Genomic DNA, 17,500 nt, shown 5'->3' on the forward strand with positions numbered 1-17,500 from the left:
TATTTTTAGACTATCTTTTCCGGAAAAAAACAAATTCAGTTCCGGTTCGGTGACCCTTTGACGTCAGCTTAATTTCATGTAATTGGTCATCGGGCTCCTGTGGGAGTCTCAAGCGCGGGAAATTCAATCTAAAAATAAATCGGTCTGTCAAAACGCCGTGACACGAACACAGTAGAGTTGTAGGCTCGGGGTCATGGGTTCCTGGTCCCAAGGGATTGAAGACTTTTATTTTTCCCCACCGAAACTCGTTCCCAAACATTTCATCTCGAGGCTCAGAGTACGAACGCTATTGTCTATGGCCAATATGGCCACCGCGCAAATAAGGCCCATACAAGCGGCTCTTTTCCGCAGTTCCATAAAATCTCAGTACTTTTGCTGTTTCCCTAGATCTTTGGTGTCGGCTGATCCCTTCCTGCCATCGTGCCAGCGAGCACTTCGTGTGATAGTAAACATATGAAATACCTTATATATTTGAATTGTTAGCTTACATATTTGAATTGTGGGTATGTCAATCCAAGTAAAAGTGACCTTTGCACTTTGAAAAGCAACTTGACACTGAATTGCAGAAAAGCCTGAAAAAATCCACGGGCCCGTTTCTCTAAAGTTCCGAAACTTTACGAGCCGTTTTCGGGTGTAACAGTTCCCTTTGTATCTCATGAACGGAGACAAACTTCACCGTTATAGACCTTATTCATAAATGGCGGTCACATTTATAATTCTTTTGTCCACGTGCAAATTAGCCTACCAAGCCTCATTTTAGAGCAAGAAATTTTTTCAATTCACTGTATGGTATCGAGGCTTGGTAGGCTAATTTGCACTTCGACAAAAGAATTATAAATTGACCGCCATTTATGAATAAGGTCTATTTTTCTATTTGTTACCTTGAAAACACGTTAAAAAAACTCGGCTTTCCAAAACAAGCTGTTGGTAGTTTCACAATGGCTTCTCGGGCCCGAAGTGTTTTCGGAACTTTCGAGAAACGGGCCCCAGACGTACAATTGAAATGGACTCGAACCCATGACCACGTGATTGCGCTGCACTTGCAGTGTTGCTCTACCATCTGAGCTATCAAGTCATCTGGATGCTGGTTACTTGCAAGTTCGTATGAAATAACAGAACAGTTGATGAATGTGTGATAGAGAAATAGAAGCTATTACACGGTGGCGAGAAGATACGAATTTTACGTTTGAGTGGCAAGAACAATCTCTCACGAGTAAGCGTAGCGAATGAGTGAGATATTTTTCTTTCCACGAGAGATTGAAAAGAAGGGTTTAATAGCCCACTTTCGATGTATTAAAAGTCAGTCCTAAACAAAAGGTATCATCTCGACGCTCTGGGGAAGAAACTCATCCACTACTTGCACAATCCCATAATACACCTCTATTGCCCCCAAAGACTTTTTGCAATTTCTCCTGGGACATGAACCTGTCCTCAGAGAAGTTGAAAACAATGCCTATGCAGATTTATGCAAATCCTTATATTAATTCCCCAGAGCCGTCCGTCGACATGATGTCTTTTGTTTAGGACTGAATTTTAATATATCGAAAGTGGGCTATTGAATAATTGGTATTAAAGCAAAAAAAAGGCTGGCGAAAAAGGCGGAAATCGTGACGTCGTTGCTTAATATGAGCATGCGTGTTACATGCGGAAAATTCGCCACTCGGTTCTGGGATGTAGTGGTCGTATTGATTCTACGAGTGTTCTAGTTCCCGGTAAAACACTCCCGTCCATATAATAACGAATGAAATTTCATATGTTTAATCTTCGGGTTGTGTCAATCTCAAGCTTCTCTGACTGCTTCACAAGCTGCAGTGATCACTTTCGCTCAGGTTCTTTCACGGTTTTGTTACCTAAATTTGTCATCATTGCATTTATGTTTAGATCAGAAGTTGAAATACATCCCGCCTTCGGTTTTAAATGAAGTTGTTATGTCCCTAAACAACCAGAGTCCCCTGGGAAATGACTGGAGAGAATTAGCGGGTATGATGCTGCTTCCCCATGAGACGATCATGAACTTGGACCATCACGGACCAGAGGGCAGGATGGATGGTGTGTTGAGGGTTATGCACCACAGAAAAGTCACGGTTGGAGACTTCGTGCAAATGCTACAGACAATAAAAAGACCCGATGTCATTGAGATTTTCACCAAAGCAGGATATGAAGGTGCTGCTGCTTCTAGCAGTGTCCAGAACGGTATGGGACTAACGACATTGACTAAGAATTTTTAAGGTGTCCATGAAGTAACTGCAGCTGTTCGCCTGTAGCTTATTCTAATAGCGAGGACTGTATTGGAAGAATACTCTTGGTTGTAAGTGCTTGTTTTCTTTAAGTAATTTGTACTTCTCCTTCTTCTATTGTAAAATGAAAGATTTGAGGCCACATTGGACAATGCTAATCATCACACGTAATGCAAATTCACAAAACAGCCCAAAAAATTCAAACTCTCCAGATAAAGCTTAGCTCTTGATAACCTTCAATTTCATTGGACAAATACAAGATGCAGCTTCATTGCGTTTACAGCCTAGGGTCTCTTGTTTCCGTGTATTCATTTGTCTTCCTGGTTTTGTTAGTCAGTCCCTTAATTAAAATATTTTAATAATCTCCTCGATAAGCTGTCGTAAATAAATAAATAAATAAATAAATAAATAAATAAAACATAGCGCTGAACAGAGTGTCCCCCGAATTGATTTTTAGTTAAATGAATCGACTACTTAATATTTACTGTTCAACCCTAGAACATAGGTGGATCCTCTTTTTTTTTCCTTTAACCGCCCTTGGAAATGTAGCAGGGTAGATTACAAAGTATTTCAAGCTCCACAACAGGAAGTATGTGCACGCTTTGAGGACCTATTTTCCTTGCCCCCGGGAACATTAAGGCGGATACACACGTGCTAGGGGTGTTGCTCCCGGGGCATGCTCAAGGGTCATTTTGCACGTCGACCAGTACACACGACGGAAGCATGCTGCGGGAGCTTACTTCATATTATAGGACTCACGAGGGAGCGAGAAAAAGCGAAATTAAGAATATTACTTTGGCATGGATCTAATTCAAAGAAGGAAAATTGATTATTTTGATGCTTGGAGAAGAAGTATGTGCCACCTGCTTTTGATATTCGTGATGGACTTTTTAGATAATTTGGCCAGTATTAGTGTAGACACTTTCTTCGTTCCGGCTTTACCTCCATAGTCTTTCTATGAATTTTGTCATTTAACTGGTTTGTCTCTGTATAAGTCTATTTCAAGTCTTATTTTGTTGACACTTCAAGAAGCTCCTGTGATTTTCCAAGCATCCACTTGCTTTAATTTCGAGGAGCGCTCCAGTTGCAGACCTTTCAGACAGCATTTTGAAATTTAAGCTCTAGTAGAACATTGGGTAATCTGATTGGTCAATGTTACATTTGTCGTATTAATCCACACGCAGGGAAAAAAAGTGTTAATACACACCAGGAAACATTTTAAAATTCTGCTCCCAACGATGAAGATTTCTCTTGAAATGGTTGGTACATACGGATGAGCTTTGCTTCAGAAGCATGCCCCTGGGGAAGCAAGATCCCCGTGTGTATCGTCCTTTAGGGAGTTTAAGAAACCACCGAAGGCTACGGCAACGTCGACGCCAGAGAGCAACAGGGAGTTTAAGATCTGCGACGCGACGGTAACGAAATCGTCATTTAAAATTGCAAGTTCTGGTTTATTAATCTTTTTCGTCATTATGTGGGCTTGTCTAACTTCTAAAAACTAGTGTAACTTTCCAGGAACTGAATATATTGGGAGGGGTGGTATTGAGTCTACGACAGAAAATTCAAATTCGCTGCCTTTTGTTCACGTTCTCCGCAAAACTTGAGAATTGGTCATTTCACGTCGCAGATTTGCCCATAGTTAATCGAGGGACTGGTTATGAAACCTTAGAACTTTCAAAAGCGAGAACAATGTTGTTGCAATCGATGTTGAATTGACTTTGACCCTGCACAATCTTTTGTTTTCGCTTCGCACGGGTTCGCAAATTAGTTGCGCATAATTTAATCGAAGGATTTGATTGGTTATCTTCTCGAAAAAAGGTGTGTTTTGTGCAGGGTCAAGGCCAAAAATACGGACAAAAACATGAAACAAAGGAACTTGTCCAGTTTCATAACCATCTCCATGCATTAACTATGATTTGTCGAAAACGAGAAAGTAATCGTTTTTGCTCATGAAATATGCAAAATTTGTGACGTTTTCGTTGCCGTCGCGTCATAGATCTTAAACTCCCCAATAACTTTAATGGGAGGTTTTCACGTGACGTCACCGCCGCCATGTTGGTGAACGAAAACAAAATATCTCTCATTTGCTCAGTTTGTTCGTCCACCAGAAGTCGTACATTTCTATATTGTTATTGGTGTCTCTAGAGGTTGGTTGAAAACGTCCTATTGGCTAAAAGACGAAAATTAATCATGGTACACGTGCGGCATGTAATTTTGTACATTTCTTTCGCGTGTAATTTGCAAAGCAACAAGGTGAAATCACCAACTTTATGGTTATGTTTGGTGGGCGATATGAGCATACAAAAGTGAATCGTTCGTTCTTTATTATTACTTCAAAACCAGCGGCGCCAACCCAGTTTAAGGATACTTCACCCATATTATGAAACGCGAAGATGATGGGATCACTACACCAATCTTTTAATTAATACAAGAAATATTGTAATTTTGGGATTCTAACTGTAGATAATCTTAGGTTTGATCTTAGCGACACCGAATCCTTTGAATTAATTTCTAGAGAGATAGAAAATAAAATTTTCTTGAACGGACAAGTATTTGACACTATGTACTGTCCAGGGTAAAAGCACAACGAAATACAAATTATACCTTACATGATACTGTACAGTCGAAATTGCCTCTTACAACTGTGAAATAAATGGCGTTTTAATTTGATTCAAAAACAGATAATGAAGAGATTATTGTGCGCTTACAATCAGAAAAAGGCACTCGCCCCGGTAGTTATGACCAGGATTGACGGGTAATGGGCAAAATCTAAAATATGAATTTGATTTGTGTGATGACAATTTGAAACAAGCTTTTTCTCTGCCCCACTCTACCGTTTTTGAAACTTATGTACAGACTTCGAAAGTGGTTCAGCGTTGTCTGTATTCTTGTACTCGCCAAAAAAAGTGTTTATTTCAGAGCGTGACCAAAATCATTACAGAAAGAAAGAGCAAGCGTTGTCTATAACGTTTCTCGCAATATGGTTGGCTTATTTCATAAAATGAGAGTACCTGATTGGCTATTACATTGCGTGACAAATTGACGCAATCATGATTCGAGCAGCGTTGTCTAGAGACTCTTATCGACAACGGCAAATTAGCCAATCAGATTGCGAGATTACAAGCAATTGTGGTAGAAATGTGGGTTGAATTTTTCGGTTCTGTACTCTCCACAGAGAGGTTTTTCTCTGGCTACTCCGGTTTTCCCCTCTCCTTTAAAAACCAACATTTGATTCGATTTTCGTTACTTTCTTGATTTCAGTTTATAGTGTCCTCAATTAGTGCTCCAGCGACAGAAGACTTGACACTTAAATAATTTAAGTTCCTTTCCTTTTTAGTTTGCATTGGCCACAAAATAATCAATGTTGTATTTTAACGTATTGCTCTTTGTTGTTGTTTTTGTTTTTAAGAGGAAAATAATCCGGAAATAGATGCTTTTATAAGCACCCACGGCGCTGAAGCCGATTTATCAGAGGAGGTAACCGAAAAGATGTTTGATGCAGAAAATGATGGCCAAACCGATTATTTCACTAATGCTTCAAGAGACTCTCCACGCTGCATGGAAGACGCAAAAAGTGATATAGACAAAGAGATGACAATCCCCAATGAGCAATGGGAATATGCAGCCATACACAAGGAACTTGCTGCGGCCCGCGAAGTCGGTGCGTCAGAGACAAGCAATGGTTTCCAGACCTCAGAGGATAATACCAATTCCACTGACTTTATCGTCTTTGACGATATGTGTCGATTACATTGAAGCGTGCGGTGGTGAAACTTGAGGCCTGATTACAGGCATTATGCAATTTTTTTTTTTTTTTTTTTTTTTTTCATGAAACCAGTTTGATCATTATTAACAAGCTTTGGCAGTACTTTCTTAATTCGACTAGCAATACATTTAGTGGCTATTTTATAATCACAATTTAGAAGAGTAATTGGCCGCCAGTTTTTCATGAGGTTCGTTGGTTTGTTCTTCTTTGGTATTAAGGTAATCAAACCTCTTCTTTGAGGGTAATTTAAGGCATTGAGTAAGGGACGTTTAATGTCTTTCCAGAACACCTTATAAAATTCGGCTGGAAGACCATCACTTCCAGGACTTTTGTTGGATTCCATTGATTTTAAGCTCTCCAAGCATTCAGTTTCCGTCAAGGGGCCTTCGCATAGATTTTGTTCTACTTCATCAAGTATTGGATCATTACCTTCCGGAAAGAACAGGTCGTCGTATACATGAAGGTCATTTGTTTGTGTGACCGTAGAGGAATATAGTTTTTGATAAAAAGATTTTGTTTCCTTCAGGATCGCTTCATCTGTATGGACTATCTTGTTATCTGCTAATTTTAGGTGTTTAATAGTTTTTTGGTTGTACTGACGTTTCTCTAAACTTAAGAAATGTTTCTCTCCTTCATTGTACCATCTCGATTTGGAGCGTAATATTGCCCCCCTAGTTTTATGTTTTGAAATTTCTTCCCTTTGTAAATTTCTAATCTCTATTTCATTAATAATTTGGTTCTTTTCCATTTCCGATAAATTGCTTTCCTCCAAGGTTTTTTGTAGAGATATTATCTCCAGTTCCAAATTTGTTTCCTGCGATTTCATTTTAGTCTTTTTTATCTTCGAATAATGTAACGAGCTTGACCGAATTTTCATTTTCATGGTATCCCATAGAAGAGCGGCATTTACTTCGTCGTTATTCTCGTATTCTTCAGATATTTCATTCACTGTCAAGATCTAATAAAAAGAAGGTGTTTAATTTCCAAAAGCCGGGTCCCCTAGGATTTTTATTCTTGGAAATATGAAGTGTTATGAGAAAATGATCAGTCTTAAGACCTGGTAAAATGTCTGCTTTTGTTACAGCTGTTCCTAAACTAGAGCTTATCAAAAAACTGAAGTCTAGACGGCATTGAATGTCTGGTTTCCTTCTCCTCCAGGTGAAGTGCTTGGCGTCTGGATTAAGTACTCGCCAAATATCTATGAGATCTAAAGAATCTATAATGTATTGAACATTTTTTAAGCAATTTTTATGAGTTACAGGGTTTCCACCACTTTTGTCTTTTCGTACATCCAGGACGAGGTTAAAATCGCCGCCCAGAATTAATTCTCCGCAGTCAAAGGTTAGAAGATGGTTGTAGAAGTTTTCGAAAAAAAAGGGGTCGTCGTTGTTTGGTGCGTAAATGTTGGCTAGGGTCAAGCAAGGTCTTATTCTCAGTATGGATGTCTATAATAAGAAACCTCCCTATTGTATCTGAGTATGATTTCATAATTTGGAAAGTAAAATTATTGTTAAAAAGTATGCTTACACCCACACTGGCATTGGAAAGACTGCTAAAGATAGCGGAATACCCCCATTCTGAAGACCACAATGTTTCTTTGTCTTTAGTGCAATGAATTTCTTGCAGAAATTGGATTGCATATGCTTTCATTTTCAACCACCGAAAGATTTCACGCCTTTTCGAGGTGTTGGAGAGACCCCTCGCATTCAGAGAACATATTACTAAGTCATCTGTGAATATGACGGTGCTAATTGAGAGGTGTTATCAGTCAACCTGCCTGCGGGGAAGAGGATTAAATATGCGAAAATAAAGAACGCACCTTGAAAAACCGAAAGGTTATTAAAACTTGTATCTAGTGAAAAGGACTTCAGAACATGAAGAACTAACACAAACACACACATACAACTAAACAAAGCAGCAATGTTTCTATTTGTCACAAATGCCTAGCGTTACTTAATTACCTCGTTTTTTAAAATGAATAAATTGATATTAATTTTCCGCAAATATCTCATAAAGTCCGCTCGTTTACCACATGATCGTTGCAGTATACACTTTCTTATTTTACTGAAAAACACGCTGCTTTGCAGTACCAGCTAAAAAATCTTGCTACTAGGATGGTGAAATTTACATCAATTGTTTTAGGGAAAAGAAACATGATTAACCTTCGTACTTCGTATGTAGGAGGCAGCGAGACGCCCAGTGGTTAGGGCGCTTGCCTTGTGGTTCGGGGATCCCAGGTTCAAGACGCGTTCTGACCACACGTTGAATTTGTTCCTGGTAGTCCCTGGCTCAACTTATCAGCTGCACTTTTTAATAGCCAATAGGACATTTATAATGCGCAAATTCCATAAAATGTTTAAATGCGCATGACAAGATTAAAAACGAAATAAAAAGGCTAAAAAGCTAAAATTACAATTAAGAGTAAACTTAAAACAATTTAAAAAGCTAAAATTACAATTAAAAGTAAACTCACAATAATAAAGACAACTATGATAACAATGCATGACGGAAAAGACTTTAAGGTGAGTTTTTAGCTTGGCTTTAAAAATACTAACTGCGCTGGCGCTTCTTATGTCAAATGGTAACGCATTCCACAGTTTCTGTGCAGCACAGGTAAAAGAACGATCACCTAGTGTAGCATTAGATTTAAAACACAGATAACTAAATAAAAGGTTATCAATAGAACTCCTTAGATTGTATTAGATAGGAACCTAAGAGAAATGAGAGATAAATAAGTAGTCGGTAAAAAATTAAGAATCTTAAAGGTGTTTCATTGGCCCTCCAAGGCCCCTATGGGGAGTGCACGTGGTCAACTAAGTCTGTCTGTATATATGTATGTATGTACTTTTCCAGCGGAAAGAGAGAAAAATTCTAAAAGAGGTTCTAGGTTATTCAATTGTTCTCTTCCTTGTTGCCACAAAATGTTGGTTGTTTTCAGAACAGGGAAAGAAAAGATAGAGTAGATTTTGTGGCTGCACAGGAGGTGTTAGGGTTGTTTTCCTCGCCAATTTTGTTAGAAAACTTGTTTGTGGATGGTTTTCTATGTAACATCTTTGTTTGTAATGCAATACGACTAACTTTATTATTTCCATTCTTTGAAAGGATAGCTTGTGGGATACCTTCAAATCAAAAGGGTTTTCAACTTTGGGACCACTTATGTTGTCTCTTAGTTGGAGAGCTCTGCTTGAAATTACTTTGTAATCAAAGAAGTTACTAGGCCTCTTGCAACTTGTAATTTTTTCTAGGAGGCTCATATATACCTGTTGATTGTGCTTCAAAGGTATTCGTATGTGAACATTTCAAAGCAGATGCAACTTATACGTTTTGAACGTGCAATGCGCCCTAGTCAATGTGACAATGTGTCCTGCTGGTCTGCGAGCTCTACAAAGTCATGCGCCTACAAATTTTCAAATGCGACAATAGATGTAACTATAGCATGTAAAGCGCCAAAACAAAAAAAGCCAGTTAACGAGGCTCCCTAGAGTTTTAGGGCCGTGCGCAAGCTGAGCACTAGTATGGCGCGTAAAGCCTGAATCGTGCAGTGCTACTAATATTACTTTCGATTATTTCAAAGAAATTTCCTTTACCTTCAGCTTGTAAACAGGTCATTTTGCAAAATGAGTAATTTCCTTTCGAGATAAATTGTAGTTTATTAATATTGTAACAGTACAAGTAATACCATTCTTTCGTTTAATGGTAATGTAGTTACTTTCCAGTTGTATACTGCTCTATTTAATTGGAAATCTGATAGACAAATATTTCTGAATCTTGTCTTATACAAGTTATAATGCCAAAGGAATGAATAAAGAACATCACTGTTTTTTCATCATGAAAAGTAAGCCTACTCGTGAAAGACAGAAAAGGGTTTAACTCTGACGAAGGGCTAACACTAGGAACGTCACCTTTCAAATTTCTTTACAGTGGTCAATTTACCATAGCAACTCAGTTGATAAACCTTTTTCTTTATTCTACTTCTCACTGACACAGCACCACAGCTTCCTTACAAACTAAACCCCTTTACCCTACATGTGAAAGAATGCTTTACTTCCACCAACCATGAACCAATATTTATAACCCAAAAACAAAAACAACGGTTGTTTTAGAATAAACACTGCAAATAAGTAATTACTCCAATCACTACAATGCGTTCCAATTCCTTACCTGGAATGCAGTGTCTGACACTTGCAGACGTCAAGGTGTGGTGTGGTTTGTGATTTCAAAACGCATCCAGCACAGTACAAGTTATTTAAGTTTTGACTAAATCTTACGTGGTCGGTACAAATCATTGCTTTGATACCTTTCACGTAAAGAGATATTAAATTTTTATAAAAAATTCCTTTGATATTTAAATTTTGCCAACTTCTGAAGAAAAGGACCGTTGTTTCGACAGGCAATAGATCTGTGGGTGGCACATCAATGATAATAGGTGACGTAACGGTGAGTATGGCTATACACATGTACAGAGGATTTGTAAACTCTCAAGATGCTGACGATGCACGGATGTTTAGAAATTCATGAGCCTATTGTAAGGTCTGTTGCCAGATAATGGTGGATTGTTATCCAGTTGGTTGTGTGGAGACTGGATATGCTGAAAACACAACCTGCAGATAGAAGCCCTGTGCCTTTGGCAAACTTCGTCACCAGGTCATTTTCTCTTTCTTCCTAATGTCTGAACAGAGTTGCCTTGCAAGATTTGAGATCCTTCGCTTTGAAGGAAGGAACTAGTCGCATAAGTCAAAATCAACCCCCCTCTCTCTCCCCGGCGTGACAGGCGGGGATACTACCCACTATACTACCGAGGAAATGCACGTGTCTTACCAAGGCTTAAAAGGCGTGTTGAGTTGGATACACGAATCGCGAACATGCTCGCAAAATTATTCATGATGGAATCACGGAACCGCGGCCGCCATGAGTGGCACACTGGATGGCAATGTGTGAGTGATGTGGTTGGTCATTTAGGCACATAATTTACGCAAGTGTGGTTTTAAATCTTTGTTTCTTCTAGTAGCGTTTCTTGTTTGCCGGAATCGACATTGAAACGTTGAACTCGCGAAACGAGGTGCATGAATTACTAGCATATGTGTCATGGCGATCTTCAGTGATCCTTTAACGAAGAGAGGGTGCAATGGGGAATTACCTCAAACGGTAGAGCGCCCGCTTAGCATGCGGGAGGTACCGGGATCAATGCCCGGATTCTCCACGGGGGATCAAGTTTGGCCAATGTTCCGAAGCTCAAACAATGTGAAGTTGACTATTTCTTGGGCATGGCAAACCATGCTGGTCTTGTGAATAACAATCGGAAATTTAAAGTTAACGACAAAACTTTTGAGATTACGAGACATGTTTCAACAGAAACTTCTGTCATCTTCAGTTGAAACGTCGTAGAGGCGTGATCTAAAATATGGAAAGATCGCGCCTCTACGACTTTTCAACTCAAGATAAAAGAGGCTTTTAATATTCAAAGATAACAACATTCTCTTAATCAACAATTGCATCACGTAAATCTAAAAATGTATTTTCCGCTGGTATGAAATTTATGCAGTTCGCTAGCAGTTGTTTTTTCGTGTTTGGCTGTAGCACGCCGTTAGGGCGTGTCTCCAGGGATTTCATGATTAGTTGGTGTTTAGTATTTAAGGCTCAGAAAAGTTGCTAGATTCCTCTCGCTCACGTTCTCCATCCTGGCGTTTAGTTCATTTCCCACCCACCCGCCCGCTCCAACCTCTTTCCCTGTTTTCATCTTATTTTTCTGTTATTTTAGGCCGTTCAGAGCATGCTTCAAGTCCCAGCCGCTGCTACCGCTGCAACCGTCCAGGACACTGGGCCAAAGACTGCCGAGTCCCGTTGCCTGCCACCTCAAACAGGAGCGGCGTCTATTATTCGAGCAGTGCCGCGATTGTGAGACCCGGAGCAGGAGGTCTTGCCGATGGAAGTTCAAAGTGATCGAGGTGATAACGTTTTGTTTGCACAACTCTTGGAGGTAAAAGAAGCTAACGAGTTTAAAGAATCTAGTGAAGCAGTTTAGAGAGAGAGAGCAGTTTAAATGGGCTTCCTGAGCCAACGAAGGTGCCAGGCCACCAGAAGGATCCCGGAGAGATACGCAGTCCAAACCACGGCATGTAAAAATTGTATAAAAGTTAAAAGAGGCCAGTGGACGGACAACGTCTGATGACTTAAAAAGTAAAAAGATTTAATGTAGTGTAAAACGTTTCGGTCGTATGACCTTCATCAGTTACAGTCTGTAAACAGTTACAGGCTCAGTTACAGTCGGTCAACTCTCCTTGCATGGTATACATCCCGCAATAATAGATCACCTTTGGATCATTCTGAGTTTGTTAACGAAGCCATTATGGAGCTTTTACATTCGGGTAGTTATGCCCAAAAGGGTTCTTTTACGATAACTCTTGATCTTAGAATCGGGTACCACCATATTGAAATTCATCCAGATCATCTGAAGTTTTTGGGGTTTTCATGGGAGATTCCACGGGAGGTGTCCATCCGATATTTTGTTTACATTTCTTCCTTTGGTCTGTCTTCTGCACCTTACCTTTGTACTAAATGTCTTAAGCCGCTTGAGAAGTATGGGCGGTTCAACGGTGTTAATATTGCTTTATTTCTTGATGATGGCTGGACCGTTTCACCTGTGCGGTCCGAGCTACGAATATTTGGTCTGATTTAAGGAAGTCAGGGTTTATCACCAATAATGAGAAGTCTCAAATGGTGTCAGAGTCAAGTTCTCGAATGGTTGGGGATTATATGGAACACCTTTTAATGGCATCCTACCATTTCTGAGCGACGGGTAAAATAGTATCGCTTAATCTGTTAAGATTCTCTTGAGTAATCGTTTTGTTATCAGCACGGGAGTTGGCCTCATGATCACTCGTGGGTAGGATTATTTCTGGTGGGACAGTTTTTGGTAATACTTCCAGACTCATGACGAGGTACTGCTCAATTTCAGTTGCCTCAGCCTAGGATTGAGATTCCAGGTTTCATCTCGATCAATTGTGTTAGGGAACTGTATTTTTGGGAGGCTAATTTGAAGCGACTTATGTAGTTTATTCGGACGCAAGCGCCACAGGGGTGTGGTACTCACCTGGATGTTAATGGTGAGCAAGTTTGTAATAAGCAATGGGATTTTGAAGAGCGTAGAAGAAGTTCTACATGGATGGAGTTATCTCCCATTTTGTTCGCTTTACATTCGTTTTTTACCCTTATTGCTGGCTCTTACGTAACGTGGTTTTCTGATAGTCAGGTGCATTTAAAATCATACCAGTGGAAAGTATGAGAAATGATTTACATGCTATTGCTCTGGAGAATTTTCAGCTCTGCACTAATAATGGTATACAGTTACAAGTGCAGTGGATCCCTCGCACTGAAATTTAGAGAGCTGATTATATTAGTCGAATAATTGATATAAACGACTGGCAGATTTCAGCCAATTGTTTCATGTCTTTTAGAGGAAAGCTTGAAGGGTTCATTCGGTGGAATGTTTGCTATTCATTATATATTTGCATATTTCTAGGGCCATTTCCATTATAGTCGTGCCCTTTTGGCCGTCGTCTTATTTCTAGAACATTTTCTAGATTTGTGGTAGATTGTAATTGTTTTCGTGCTGCTGCTTTGGAGCAGGGGCGTGACACCAATTCGTTGTTGGATAGTGATAGGTTCACTGGGTTGATTTTGGCTGTTCGTATGAAGATTTGAAAGTCTCTATAGCTTTATTTACAAGGGACGCTTGGTCATGTATTTTTCAGTGGATAAGAGGCACTGGCCTGAGTTTGGTATTGTCACAATCGTTTTTGTGGATAAGAGGCACTGGCCTACATGGTATTATTACAATGTTTTTATGGAAGCGTTTTGTCATGTTCGGGCGGAAGTATTTTTTGCAGCGTGTGATTATTTTGGCGGTTCATATTTTCTGTTATTTCGTTGTTTTTCTCGTTACACTAAGATGTTTGTCTCAGACCACGGTTGGAGGTGCTTACCGCTTAGTGTAAAGCCAGACCTAGGAGAGCTATTTCGACATTACTGAAGTCTAAGGCGGATTTTACCACGAAGAGATATAAGAACGATTTTGAAGTTTATTGAATAATGTGATTTTTCCGGGGTTCGATCGGTGCCTCCTTTTCCTGTCAGTTTATGGTTGCTTATCTTTTCAAGGTTTATAAGAGTTCTAGCTCATATGCCTCTCTAGTTATGACTCACGCAGCTCTTAAGTGTTTCAGTTGTTTGGCGTAAGTAACGGCGCCAATCCGTTGGATAGTTCTATTTGTCATAATTTGTTGGAGGCTGCTGGGCGTGATAAGCCATTTAGTGTTTTAAAAAGGCGCCTATATCTGCTGAGATTATTAAGAGTATCATTGTTAACTTTGCTGTTCCTTCTGCTAATTAATCTTAACGACATACGCGTTGCCTGTATCTCTCGTTAGGCTTTGCGGGGTTTTTCCGTATGATGAACTTCGTAACATCGTGCCCGCGCATCTTGAATTTTTTCCTGATCATCTTTCAGTCTTTGTTCCCAGGGCTAAAAATGACATTTATCGCGAAAGTAATTGTTTATGATTAAGAGGTTAGCTAGCCAGTATTTCCCAGTTGCGCTTTTGAAAAGGTATGATATTTCCATGTGTAATATTGAACTTTCCAGTTCAGTTGCTCTTTTTCGTCCAGTAAGATTACTTAAGTCCACCAATTCTTTCAAGTTATGCAGTTAAATTATCATATACCAGATGTAGCGAAATCTTTAAAGAGTGCCTTAGGAAATAGGGGTGGATCATAAATTGTACGGTCCTCATAGTTTAAGGTTTATTGGAGCCACCTCTGTCGGTAGTTATAATGCTAATCTTTCACAAAGGGTACTCATAGCTTTACGGACGGTAGAAGTCCGATACTGCGAAAGATATGTATATTCTCGAAGATGTTTCTAAGCGTTTACAAGTAACTAGTCAGCTTGGATTGTAAATTACCATTTATTTACTTAGATTCAGTTTGTTATTATGAACCACCGGTGGCTCAGTTGGTTGAGCACGCGCGCGTTTGGACCCTTTCGATATGGTCACGAAGATACGTGGGTAACGCATGATAATATCTGCGCGCTGTATTTCCAGAACAGGTCGTTTAGTTGTGCAATAGAAATTAACTATATCTTCCCCCGGAACGCGGGCTCTCCTTAGGAGGACGAGAAAGTATAGGCGTTTATTTGCTTTTTTGATGGATTCATTTACGTGGTTATTCCACATAAGATTACAAGAAATTGTCACGCCTAGGATCTTAGCCTTGTCTAGAGTCTCTAATTCCTTGCCATCAACCATCAGAGGGATGAAATGGTGTTTGTGTCTTTTGAAGTCGATGACCATGACTTTGCATTTCTCGGCGTTCAGCTTCATCTGATGTGCTCCAGACCAATCCTCTACGACTTTGACAGCAACTTGGGCGTCGCCGGATACATCGCGCGGCACGATCTCTGCAACCGTCGTATCATCAACGTACTTCCAAGTTTGAACCAGGGGAACTCTTAGATCGTTTAACATGAGCTGGAAGAACCACAGCCCCAATTTTGTCTCCTGAGGTACACCAGCAGGTACGTGGTCCCACCCAGAGAAACAGTCCGCAGAGAGCTTTACGCGCTGATACCGATGCGGCAAGAAGTCCACCACCCAACGTGCCACCCCCCGGAGGATATCGAGACTGTAGATTTTACAGGTGAGTAGTTGATGATCAATATACTCCAATGTTCTGCGGTAGTCAAACAGGACCACCCTGACTGCGGATCCCGTACCATCTGTAGCTCGCATCCAATGGTGGAGCATTGACGTCAGAGCTTGAACCGTGGAAGATCTTGGTATGGCTCCAAACTGGTCGGGATCAATGATGCATAGAGTACAAAATTAATCGTCATTAGTGTATACAGTTTACAGTGCTCAAACACTTGAGCTGACAGCAGTAAACAAACAAGCGTTGCAACAATAACCAACAATCTTAATCAACCACTAAAACTGAAATTACATACACATTGATTTGGCTTAGTAGTTGTCACGCTTCTAATAAGAAGGTATCTTAAAAGTGGTGAAACTAGTTCCAGCCACCTTAAAATAGAGCGAGTAGCACATTAGTACTTGAGACTTTGTTCAACTGTCGCAGGCATGTGTTGGACCCAGGCGATGACATGATCGTATTAATTTTATTTTGTAGTTGTATTCAGTGAGCAGTTGAATAATCTTGTCTTCGTTATCCAGTTTGGAGACCATTATATGCAGGTACATAACAATGAAATTATGGATTTGGGAAGTGTAAAGGGTGACCTCGTCCGTTATATACAGGTGGCCACTGTACACAGGTCAACTTTACAGTAAATATAAATTAGGACGTTCGCGCCAAAATCTTCCTATGGTGAGATTTTCTTCATTTCTCACCTAGAGTTGGGTCTTAAAGTACTTACTCCAAAAATGAAAAAAAAGAAATTGGGGGTCACCGACTTTGTTTCGGAGAAAATGGCAGTGGAAAAATGCCTCAATTTCGAGAAATCGGTCATATTAGCAAGATGTAGCCTCATCTGCTCATCCATCGAAAATCATAAAAATAAAGTGTTAGAGTGAAGGTTTCCGTGCATAGGTTTTTTAGGAGTGAGATTTTTAGATAATTGCATGCCGCTAGGGATTCCGTAAACAGAAGAGTTCATCTTCGACGAGCGTTTTCGTAAGCTCTATCCGTTGCAACCACTACCGGAATTCGACGGCACGAGGAAAGAAAATGTAAAGAAAAAAAAGATAACTTCTTACGGTGGAAATTTCTTCATTTCATCATAGTTTGTAGATAGTAAGTAAAAAAAGTGATTCATGATTAAAAAAATAAGGGTCACCGATGATCTAAACGAGTAAAATCAATGTGATTTTGCAAAGCTCTTGGAAATTTGCGATTGTCACGTTTTTGGGTGACCTGTCGGGGAAGGACTGAAACCCAAGAGAGGTCGATCGTTGAAGGGATGAAAGATTTTTCCCCGAAAAAAAAACTTTCTCGAGCATAGCTTTTTCTTCACCTTCTACCTTAACTTAGCGCAGGAGTAGGAGCTACTCCAACCCCGTTGCACGCTCGACACGGCGTCTCGCCATGAGCTCAAATGTCCGAACTTTGTTTTTATCAATTAACATTCGCGTGATACTACACGCAAGCATTCCACCATATCTTGTTGGTGAAAAATAGGACATCAAGTCTTATTTTTCACCAACTTTCAGACAGCAACAGATGCTATCAAATTTAAAACTAAAAGGGGCAGTATAAAGGAATGGAGCTGTGGTAATATTGAGTTCTCGTGTTTTATTTTCAAAATTGTGGGAATGTACTGAGAGGATCTATGCTTAATCTACTGCACAGTGTAAAAAGAGATAAAATTACCAATGACCTCTACTGCTGGTGCAGCGTGCAAATGCTTTTCTGTAGTGGATGTGCAGCCGGCTTTAAAGAGTGCTGGTGTGCATTACTCAGGGATGGCGCAGTGATGACGGCA

General features: G+C 39.9%; 1 protein-coding gene across 1 annotated transcript in view; it reads left to right on the plus strand.

The window, feature by feature from the left end:
- The window catches only part of LOC138013216 (uncharacterized), a 16,850-nt gene extending 8,567 nt beyond the window's left edge, over positions 1-8,283 (plus strand). The window contains exons 5-6 of the mRNA XM_068860232.1: positions 1,882-2,193; positions 5,647-8,283. Of these exons, the coding sequence (XP_068716333.1) occupies positions 1,882-2,193; positions 5,647-5,993 (659 nt within the window). The 3' untranslated portion in view covers positions 5,994-8,283. The remainder of the gene's footprint in view (positions 1-1,881; positions 2,194-5,646) is intronic.
- Positions 8,284-17,500: the final 9,217 nt, after the last annotated feature.

Source organism: Montipora foliosa, chromosome 8, assembly GCF_036669935.1.
Source record: "Montipora foliosa isolate CH-2021 chromosome 8, ASM3666993v2, whole genome shotgun sequence".
Lineage (NCBI taxonomy): Eukaryota > Metazoa > Cnidaria > Anthozoa > Scleractinia > Acroporidae > Montipora > Montipora foliosa.